General features: G+C 40.6%; 1 protein-coding gene across 1 annotated transcript; it reads left to right on the forward strand.

Annotated features, from left to right (window-relative positions):
- Positions 1-783: 783 nt before the first annotated feature.
- LZTFL1 (leucine zipper transcription factor like 1) lies at positions 784-11270 on the forward strand (the record flags this gene model as incomplete). Its single annotated transcript, XM_084248097.1, has 8 exons — positions 784-875; positions 3687-3881; positions 5424-5484; positions 6608-6679; positions 7832-7897; positions 7983-8060; positions 10218-10394; positions 11163-11270. The coding sequence occupies exons 1-8, from the start codon at positions 799-801 to the stop codon at positions 11268-11270; spliced, it is 834 nt and encodes a 277-aa protein (XP_084104223.1). The 5' UTR covers positions 784-798.
- Between the last annotated feature and the right edge of the window lie 263 nt (positions 11271-11533).

Here is an 11533-nt window from a genome sequence, read left to right on the forward strand (position 1 = left end):
GCGGCGTCATGGGGACACCAGTAGAAGCCGAGAAGAAGCCAAGAAGGAACAGAAGCCGAGAAAGAAGCAGAGAACGCCAGAGAGCCCAGAGAGAGTGAAGACTTGCTGGGGGCTGGGAGGCCTGCCAGCCTCCCGGCCCACCAGCACCCTTGCCTGCTGTGTACCGGGTAAATCCCAATAAAAGACCTGCAAAAACCACTGAGGACTGTGACTCCTTCTTTACCTGGCCTGCTGGATCCTAGAAAACCTGGTCAGTGGTCCTTCTGCCTCTACAGTAAGGTAAAAAGTATCAGGCTTTTCTGCCCCCCGCCCCCGCCATTAGGATAGATGAGGGAACCCTGTGGTCCTGAATGCATGCCTGATGGCGGGCACCTGAAGTGGGTACACCTGGGCTGAGAGACTGAGTTCATAAGGGCGGCATCATGGGGACGCCGGAAGAAGCCAAGAGCGAACGGAAGCCGAGAGAAGAGAAGCAGAGAGAACGCCAGAGAGAGCCCAGATAGAGTGAGGATTTTCTGGGGCTGGGAGGACTGCCAGATGCCTGGGAAATCTAAATAAAAGACCTGCAAAAGCCACTGAGGGCTCTGACTCCTCCTTTCCCCAGTCTGCTGGATCAGAAAACCTGCTCAGTGCCCTGTTCCTGTCCCTACAGGTGGCCATCTAGTTTCTACCATAGGGTATTCTGTATATTTTCATCACTGGTTCCTTTAACACATCGTCAAGACTAACAGATTATTCTCTCTCTTTCAGGCAGAGTTGGGCCTAAATGAGCACCATCAAAATGAAGTTATTAATTATATGCGTTTTGCTCGTTCAAAAAGAAGCTTGAGACTCAAAACTGTAGATTCTTGCTTCCAAGACCTCAAGGAGAGCAGGTATGTGAAGAATCTAAAGAAGCCCTCTAAAGGGAACATGCATCCGTCCTTTCTGGTAGCCAGTGTGGGGATGCAGTCACAGGCCCTGCAGCCATGCCCGTATTGTCACGCCTGTTATTCACTAAGAGCAGCTCCCCTGAGCCCCGTGATATGTGAAACTCAGAAATATCCAAGAAGTCGGACTGTGGTAGGAGCCATCTATTATCAAGCACGCCCCTGTGATAATTAGGGGAATCCAGAGTTTCAGAAAGGCAGTCAGGAAATTGAAGTCCATGTGGGTGAATGATTGGCTTACTCTGTATTAAAGATTCTAGATCTTTAATTACTTGAGTTATTAATTAAAAGATTAGAGCTACAAGACGTGGCTATTAGCAAGAAAACACTTAGGCAGTATATATTGCAGAATTAAGAGAGGGGAAAACAGCAAGAAACCATGAAAAGCTTGCTGACTAGTTCCGATGAGCAGCAGGAGATGATAATTAGTTTGGTTGGACCAGTAATGGAAGATAACTGATGTCTACAGATAATGTATGTTTTATCTAGAGGATGAAGAGAAAACCAAAGAAAAAGGCTAAATAATGAGACATGAGATTACTTGGGCATCAGATATTGGCCACTTAAGTGTCATGTAAGATGTCAATGAAAAAGGCCTGCACAAGACATCCACCTGTCATAAAGCCATGAACTTGGCTCGGCAGCAGAGATCATCAGCTGTGGATGGTGTCTCTTTAACCCACTAGTCTAAATCATCTGGTTTCCTGACCCCAGCAGATAAAAGCAGTTTAATTGGCAAGATGTGAGAGCACTAGAGAATGTACTTTATTACTCACTCTGCATCCAAGTACCTTAACTGCTGTTCATAATAACAACTTGGGCTGCCCAAAAAGAGGTTTAAGCAATTTTGATATGCTCTGTTAAAGACTATAGCAACCTCATTAATACATTCAATAAGAACTTTCAACAAAAATAGTTAAAAGTTTTGGGTTTTTTAGAGGGACTAAATTTTTCATTAAAGAATAGTAAATCAGGGACCTCCCGGGTGGCACAGGAGTTAAGACGCAACCTATGAAACTGTCTGCAGCCTCTGCAGCACTAGTTCGATCCCTGGCCCTCCAGGGAGCAACCCACATGGTGCAGCAGACCTCCCCTGACTCGCACGCTGCTCCCCTCAGCAGTGTATTTCACTTGGTCTGCCTGTTCTGTTCCCCACTCTGTCTTTGCTGAATCTTCTCACCTCCCACACTTCTGGCCTGTACCCCAGTTCTTATATGCATAAAAATAAATAAATCTTGGAAGGAAGGGAGGGAGGGAGGGAGGGAGGATGGGTGGGAGGGCAAGGAAGGGAAGGAAAAGGAAGGAAGAAGTAAATCAAATACTGTTAGCTTGAGTCAGCTGCTGGACATGTGCTGAGAGTGCTGGAAATGATTATGGGATTGAGTGGCCCCCAACCGGGCGGTGGGTATGTCAGTCCTCCCTGTTCCCTTCTGTAAAGTGAGGGGATTAAGGAAGACTGCTCTGAAGTTCCCTCCCAACTCAGACTTTCTCTCTGTGAGAGTGAATTTCTAATACCATAATTGATTTTCTTTCTTTTTTTCTTTTTTTGAGTGCTCATTGGGCAATGGAACTTTAACTAAGATGAGTATTTTTTCCCCTTTGGGAGGTCTCAAGAATGCTAAGAGAAGCAATATATGTTTACTGTTCATTGACTCATAGGTATTTATTAACATGAATAGTTTAAGAAGTTCTTAAAATGCTACAGAAATAATAGAAAAAGGAGAAATTATACCTTTCAGGTGACTTTTGAAATATGACTTTACTAAATGTGATGAGACTACTTTAGAGTGAAAAAAATTCTAAGTAAAAAATTGAAGAAAAAGGCAGCTAGAGAATGCTTCTGATACATGTTACTTGTATTAAAGGATGTGTATATTTGTTTTTTTAATTAAAATTTTATTTTTATATTCCCCATACAATTGCAACCCCCTTATTTTGACCCCAATCCATCCTTTCCCCGCCCCCCACTCCCTATAGAGTGTCTCTGGTTCATAGTTGTTTGTTGATTTTGATATTTTCTTTCTCATAGTTATTCTTTTTCATGGTCCCTTATTTAGGTTTTCTAGATTCCTGCTATGAGTGAGACCATCCGGTATTTTTCTTTTTCTTTCTGGCTTATTTCGCTGAGCATGATCCCTTCCAGCGCCATCCATGTTGCTGCGAATTGCATGTGTTTATCTTTTTTGAATGCTGAGTAATATTCCATGGTGTATATGTACCACAGGATGTGTATATTTGAAGAACGAGCCACAATTGAATTTTAGACTAGACATCAAAAATTATTTGAGCGTAAATTATTTCCAGTCTATTTTATTAATGAAGATAGCTCCCAGAGAGATTTCCACTTGTAACCCTCTCATCCGTTGGATGACATGTGTGGGTTTCTTTATTTTTGCTTTTTTTTGCAAATAGCTTTTGCTGTTAATGCAGAGGTTTTGTTTTTTTTGTTTTTTTTTTAAGATTTATTTATGCATACAAGAACTGGGGTACAGGCCAGAGGTGTGTGTGTTGGGGGTGGGGTAAGAGGATTCACCAGAGACAGAGTAGGGAGCAGAACAGGCAGATCCACCGAAATACATTGCTGAGGGGAGCAGCGGGCAAGTCAAGAGAGGTCTGCTGCGCCTTGTGGGTCATCTCCCTGGCCGGGGATTGAACTTGTGCTGCAGTGGCTGCAGACAGCTTCATAGGTTGCATTGTAACTCCTTGCGCCACCAGGGTGGCCCCACGCAGAGGCTTTGGATTGGGGTTGTTTTTCAGGCTGGTGGAGGAGACCTTCACCATAGATGAAGTCTCCGAGGTGCTGAATGAGTTACAGGCCGTGGTCCACAGTGAAGTGGAGTCTGAGCTCATCAACACAGCCTACACCAACGTGTTACTCCTGCAGCAGCTTTTCTCACAGGCTGAGAAATGGTACCTCAAACTGCAGACAGACATTTCTGAACTTGAAAACAGGTAATAAATCTGTACCCACAGTTATGACAGTAGAGACCCAAACATGATCTTGAAAGTTAATGTATGTCTTTGCAGCATCTTTTGGGGGGACTGGCACAAGAGAATATTTGGGTTGTGTGGCAGCTGAGCAACTGGTTAGTGACTTAGCTCTTAGGTGCCATTTACCATCCTCTTCTGAATTCTCTTACTGCTGTACTTAGTTGTTGTAAGAGCCTTCAAGATTTATGAAATTGCTGTTCAATCCATTATTAATTTTTCTTTTCCACATCTACGTTATCTGATTGGTAGTCTAATACATCTTTAGAAATAGATAAAGAAATAAAGATTATGGAACAGTTAAAAATTAATTAAAGTAGCATCAGTTCAGACTAGTAGGGTAGAGAAGTTTATTTCTAAATAAACTTTGAAACTATATGCTTGTCTTTAAAAAGGAAAGAAAGGAAATGTTACATAATCTAAACAATATCAAAGAGCTCATTAATTTCAAAAAGTATGGTAAAGTTGGTGAAAGTAAAATTCATTCTAAGGAAAGTCAAACCAGAAATGAGGCGAGTCTGGCCCCCAAATCCCTGGGAGCTGGTCTTTAAACACAGCCTCAGCACATCAGCTCCTGGGGGGTGTTTAGTCACACTGCGGGTGACCTGTGAGTAAAGAAGTAAAACATTTGACTTCACCAACTGTCAGTAGGTAACGGGGGAGAAAACTTTGAGAAACTGACTTACTAAGAAGCTTCGAAGAGTAGTTACTCCCAGTGATTCTGTAAGCTTTTGCCTAGACATCTCTCATTTACCTTTGCAAATGAAAGAAAATAATTAACCCTAAGCCATCTGTCTTTCTTGAAAATATATCAAGCTCTTTTTTAGCAGATGTGATACTCTTTTGCAGTAGATAATAATAGCAAATTCCATTTTTCTGAGGTTTCTCTGTTAAAACCAGTTTCTTCAGAATTGAAGCAACTAGACAGGGAAGGTGGGGAAGGGGCCCCGTGGACCGTAGTGGTGGATTATGGCTGTTTGGCTGGTGGGTGTGGTGTGGCAACATACATCTGAAGAGGCGTGAACCCTGCAAATCATATCACATACAGGCTTATAAACCAATGTTACCTCAGTATAAGATAATACAATTTTTTCAAAGTTAAAAATAAATAAAAGACAAATCAAATTTTCTTTCTTGAACATCTACTGGCTCCCAATGTATATTATATAATAAAACAATCTCCTAGTAGAACTTCAAAAATGAAAAGTTGGCTATGAATGCATAAGTATTAACATTGTAGTTTGGTTCTAGCAATAAATTTTACAGATAAGAACTTTACACCCAGTAGTGCAAAATATGGGTACTGTGCAAGATTCCAATTTGAGTTCCTGTCATTTGGATTTTTGAGCATCAGTTAACTGATGTATTTTTCATATGGTCAAATTTTGTCCATCTTGCTCTGTTCTCTTTAGTGTGTAATAATCGCTTGATACCAGTGATTTTATTCTTGTATATGATGCAAATCTATTTAAATAATATTTTTTCATATTTGCTTTTATCTTCAAGAGAATTATTAGATCAAGTTGCAGAATTTGAAAAAGCAGAATTTACATCTTCAAATAAAAAGGTAATTTTTGGTCATTCTAAGTCCATATCTTAATGCCCAGTATTTAAATCCTCAAGTCATTCAGCATTCAGAGGTTAAAGTGAAAACTCTTAAGGAAAAGCATTTTGACTTGAAAGCACAATTCACAAATTGCTCTTAGACTTTCAGGCAAAGAAGAAAAGTTTTAGAAGTAACTTTTTGTCTACTATAATATATCTCACACACACAGACACACACACACACACACACACGTTTGTGATTTTGCATACAATCTCTGCCATCCATCTAATTCCAGCCATATAAACTCGTCACTGAAATGATGCAGAGGGTAAGTTTTGGGGTCCATTAACGCTGTACACATACCCTAGCTCTATCACTCTCTGAGTTACCTGAGATGGCTGAGCCTCATTTTCCACATCTAGCGAATGGAGATAGTAGAATAGTTGCCTGCTTTTCTTTTTAATCATTCTTATTATTTACAATGACCACTTAACATTGCATTGGCCAGATGAACCATGAATAGCCCCTGGTGTTGTATGGTTAAATGCCACTGAAATGAATCCATGTGTAGACATACCAAACAATTTTCCAGTGATTTCTTTGAGATTTATTTCTGGCTAAGAAATTTTGGAGTCAGAGGACGTAGATTCTTTTGTTTTTAATACCTATTGCTAAACTGCCAGAATATTCAGGCCAACCTATTCTTCAACTGTAATGTAATTGCCTAAATCCTCTTCAAAACTACAATCTTTCTCAGAGTCTGGGGTTCATGCAGAAATCTCTATTTCAGCTCGCACAGGTTAAAATCCCAGCTCCTAGATGCTCGGATCTGTACCTGTTCTGGCTTTGAATGTCCTCCCTCCATCCTTTCTTCCCTCCTTCCCCTCTCATCTATATTATTTTTTAATAGATATGGGGAGGACAGCTGTCATTTTTATCTCTAGCTTATATTGGGCACTGTGGGCCAGGCACTGTCCTGGGCACTAGGAGGAAGCAGAGAATCAAACCATCAAAAATTCCTGCACTTGTAGCACTGACATCCCAGTGGATATATTTACAGTGTCTTCCACTTAGAGAGTCAAGTGTCCAGTGACTACTCATGATGTATTCTGTGGTGAGTTCAGTTTGGTTTCTTTCCTTTCAGCCCATCATAGAAGTCATAAAGCCAAAACTTGCTCCACTTAATGAAAGCGGCACAGCAGAACTCCTAAACAAGGTAATGTCATCATTTTGAGAAATGGCAAACCCTCTTACTCTGTGCTCACCCCCTGTACTACTCCGAGATAGAGAAACTGAGGTGGAAGGAGGTTGATTCAGGCTTTGGGCCCCTGAGAGTAAGTGTCCGCCATAGTAGCTTTTACTTTATGATCCAGATGGGCCAGGAGAGGGTCTAAAGCAGCCTGGCTACACCTTTTCATGGTGACGTGAAGAGGATGGAGAGTTGAGGTTTATGATTTGTGGTAACACTGAAGGGATTTTTTTATTATGAAGTTTGTAAGACTAAATTACCAACATTCAGACTTTTTTTTTTCATGACTCCTATAATTCTCAACATTATGCTACTTCATTTTAGATTAAAAGCAGTATAGTATCTGCCCTTCTTCCTTTGAAAACCAGATGGTCTTACTGGGAAGGGAGAACTGACATTCTGGAAACTGACAGGATGACCCTAATCTCTGTCACAGGTGCCTTAGAGTAACAGCAGACACATTCCACGTAGGGGTAATGAGGGCAGTGAGGACAGGCTTTTGGACACAACAGTGCCTGAGTGGGGCTGAAGGGTCAAGAGAGATTAGTTTTTGTCAGAGGGAAGAGAAGGGGGCCATGGAAGGCAGGGCGCAGAAAGAAGAGGGCGTGACTCGGAGCACAATGTTTTCTGACTGGGCTGACGTGTGTTGGAGGATAGCAAGAAATAAGACTTGACTGACAGGTGACTCTTGTGACAGAGCTGCTTAAGTTCAAGTGTTTGACCTCTGCGTGGAACCATTTAGCGGCATGGGCACAAGGTGTTGAACTAATGAAGATTGGGCTTTTAAGATATATGGCAGTGTGCGTGGGAGGCCAAAATAGACCCCAGAGTTGCAGTATCAGTCAGGTGGGAGGCAGCAGAGAAGAGGGGCTTTGGAAAGAGAAAGTGAGGGATGAAGAGAGTGTAAGACCGAGAGAAGGAAATAGAAGTCTCAGAGCCAGATGACTCACAAGTGTTGAGGTTGGTGGGCTGGGCGAAGTTGGGAGTTCCCACCAGGGCATGCACATATTTAAGCAACTGTGTGATTTAAGTTTAGTTTAAAGATTAAAAGTTTAAGTGAAATGATTTCAAGTGTTAAGAATATTTGTGTGTTACTGAAACCTGAATTTACTCACAAAGGAAATTTTAAGACTTCAAGAAGAGAATGAGAAGTTGAAGTCAAGGCTGAAGACCATTGAAATACAGGTAAGTGAGGAATACTTGAGCAAAACGTTGAAAGAGTTTCAAGCAGACTGAAAATACTGAGTGTTTTGTGTAAACTCCATCACAGGCTACCAGTGCACTGGATGAGAAGTCAAAGCTGGAAAAAGCTCTGCGGGACTTACAGCTTGATCAAGGAGACCCAAAGGTAAAAGAAGTTTTTGCTATCATTTTTACATTTTCTAAATAGAATAAAGTTCTATTCTTAATATCAAGTCTTAACTACTGTTTGCTGTGCCCCTCCCCACCACTCCTTGAGAGGGTTGGCCCTGTTGTCCTGCATCCTTGTCTAGGAAAAGCCAGGGGAGAGCCGGGCCCCCTCTGTCAAACCGGCAGCTCACCTGCCTCCCCTCCCCAGAGACTCTTACATTTATTTTTCAAGTTTTTTCCCCCTTTCACTTTGACATCCCAGTTATAATGGGGAAAAAGGTACTGGAGACAGGAAGAGCTTTTAGTTCATTGCATTTGTAGCTGGGCTTTATAATACAATTCTCATTATTAAGCTTTCCTTCACTCAGTGTGACAAAGTGGAATGAATTTATTGGTCATGAATCTTCAAAGCCATCCATATCCAGTGGCACTTTTGTGTCACAATGAAATACAGTGTCCCCCTTCTCTGGGCTGGTCTTAGTAGAAAGGCTGAGGTGGCCCCACCTGCTGCCAGCCACCAGTGCACAGCTCTGCCTCCCCAGCCCTTCCAGAGAGCCCTGTGATCTGGGCGTGGGCATTGCGATGGGATTTTACGGCAGCCCACCCACTCATTCATTCAAGGAATTTTCAGTGCAGCCCTGGCTTTTCTACAGTTACATTATGGTTGGAAATGTGTACTAAACAATCCCCATGCCTACTTCATTAGGCTGTTGTTATACCTTTTCTATGGAAAATTTGCAACATACAAAAATAGAAAGACTAGAATAGCCTCAGATCTATAGTTGCCTACAAGTTTTGTCTTTTTGGTTTTTTTTTTTTTTGACCCTTTGTTGAGTTTCTCTATATTCCTCCTATAAATGATATCATTTGATATTTTTCTTTTTCCTTCTGCCTTATTTCACTGAGCAAAATCCCTTCCAGCTCCATCCATGTTGTTGTAAATGGCATGAGTTTATCTTTTTGGATTGCTGAGTAGTAGTCCATTGTGTATATATACTACATCTTCTTGACCATTCTTCTGTTTTGGGGCATTTAGGTTGTTTCCATATCTTGGCTATTATAAATAGCACTGCAATAAATATAGGGGTGCAGATTTCCTTTCAAATTAATGTTTTTGCGTCCTTTAAGTAGATACCTAGGTGTGGAATTGCTGGGTCATGGGGTAGATTCATTTTTAGTAATTTGAGGGTCCTCCACACAGCTTTCTAAAGTGGTTAGACCAGTTTAATTGCAAACATTTTAGATAATGAATTTGTTTTAAAAGCCATTTTGGATTTTGCTACAGTTTTACTTTTAAAATTCTGGAAAAACAAAATGATACATGCCTACACTAGTTGCGGTGAAGTAAAATCGTTTTTAAAGAGCAGATTGCCAAAGAGGAGTAAGGAATTTTTCTGTTGTAAATAGCTTCATTCTCATATTGAATAATTATAGACCATTTTCCTTTCTCATTAATACAGTCCTGTTTTCCTTTTACAAATTTTATCAAGTTAAAAACAAGATTTGGGTAGACTGAATATCCAGTTGCTTATCTCTGCTGACAAAGTGCACAGATGTGCATATCACACAAATATACAAAACTTTAAATTTTACCAAGTTAGCAGTCCATGTAATCAGTAAGCATTGCTTAGGATCTCATAATAGTTGATTATAAATAATGATTAAATATGTACTATTTGATATAAACTTTATTATTGGGTTGTCAGAAAACTCATGATGCATTTTTTTCTGTTTTTCATTTTTTCAAAGAAAAATGTCATGACTTCCCTGACAACCCAATAATTTTATTATTTTTATCATTCAGAATTCTCTACCAGAATTTTTTTTTTTTTAACTTGACTTTTCAAAATGAAACCTACTTGTCATCCCAACTCGGGGACACACAGCCTTGTGGGATTTAGGATCTCATCTCTAGCAGTTCCTAAGTCACACTGGTGTCTGCTGTGTGCAGGGCACCCAGCACAGAGAACTGAGGGGCAACTGGGAGTGTGGCGACCCTCGAAGACCTGGTGCTCACCCACGCTGATGAGGGAGGCCGGTATGCACACTAGTACACAGTGTTTGTTTATATCTCCTGTAAAACTGAGTCACCATGCTCAAACAGTTACTATCCAGGATGCCAGCGTGAAATTATGTTGACATATGTTCCTTATAGGATTCTGTACAAGCTCAAGACTTGAGTCACTTGGAAAATACAGTTGCTGCTTTAAAGAGTGAGTTTCAGAAGACACTTAATGACAAGACACAAAACCAGAAGTCCCTGGAGGAGAATTTAGCAACAGCTAAGCACGACCTACTCAGGGTTCAGGACCAGCTGAGCATGGCTGAAAAGGTCAGACTTGTGTGTTCCTGTCCAATTAAGGGATACAGAAAAGAGAGAGGAGCAGGTGTCACTGGGAAATGCAGGTTCACCTTACCTTTTCTCAAGGTGTATGTCAGAAAGATTTATCATTTCTGGGCACTGGGACTTTTCCATTTTTGGAACTAAGATATCTGTGATCATTAAAAACACAAAAATGCCCATTCCTTCCTGGCTGTGGTACAATGTCCCTCCATAGATGGTTTATATCCGCTGCCCTGCACCCCCATTTGCTCTGCCTGCTTGTCTCTCCTCCGGCCTGCCAAAGAGGTAGGTGGCTTTTTCTTACAGTATTATATGCCATGTTCTTAATTTATATGAAGTATGTTGAGAACTGAGTTCTTGCTTTAGGGATTAGATTCTTACGAACATGGGCACTAAAATTTTAATTAAAAATCCTTTTCCAAGGCATATTACTTTGAATTTCAGTAAAATATATGCTAATTTGACCTAAAAATCAATTTACTATGTCAAGTAGATTTCCTGTATCTAAGGCATAGTCTGTTGGGAGTTATTTGCTAACACTTTACTTGGGAAAATGTTACTGTTTTATTGGCTTCTCATTTGAATGAATATTCGTTGATAGTCTCGATTTTATATAAGTAGATTTTTAAAAGAAATTAGAAAATATAAGCAGAATATTAATAAAATTAGAGTAAAAATATACATTTTCATCAAAATTGTTCTTTCTTTCCTTAACTATTTCTTAGTAATGGGCTGACTATTTTTTTCACTACATAGGAATTAGAGAAGAAATTCCAACAAACAGCAGCTTATCGAAACATGAAAGAGATTCTCACCAAGAAGAATGACCAAATCAAAGACCTGAGAAAGAGACTGGCAAAGTAAGCCATGCTGATCATGCCTCTCAGATTTTTCTCCCCACTGGGCTGGTGTTTGTTTCTCATTAAATCTAAGCGTGTGTCCAGAGAGGTCAGGCCAGCAGGTGGTTGCTCTGTCATGTCCAGAAGTCTGCATTTACGAAAAGCAGGAGAGTGCTGGCCCAGCTTCGTTGGCAACACCCACAGGGCTTCTTTTTAGGTTCAGCTACACATAACTACAATACATTGCTCTGGGCAAAGGGTTTACTTTACAGGATATTGAATGAGAAT

This window comes from Talpa europaea, assembly GCF_964194135.1.
Source record: "Talpa europaea genome assembly, chromosome: 11".
Classification (NCBI taxonomy): domain Eukaryota; kingdom Metazoa; phylum Chordata; class Mammalia; order Eulipotyphla; family Talpidae; genus Talpa; species Talpa europaea.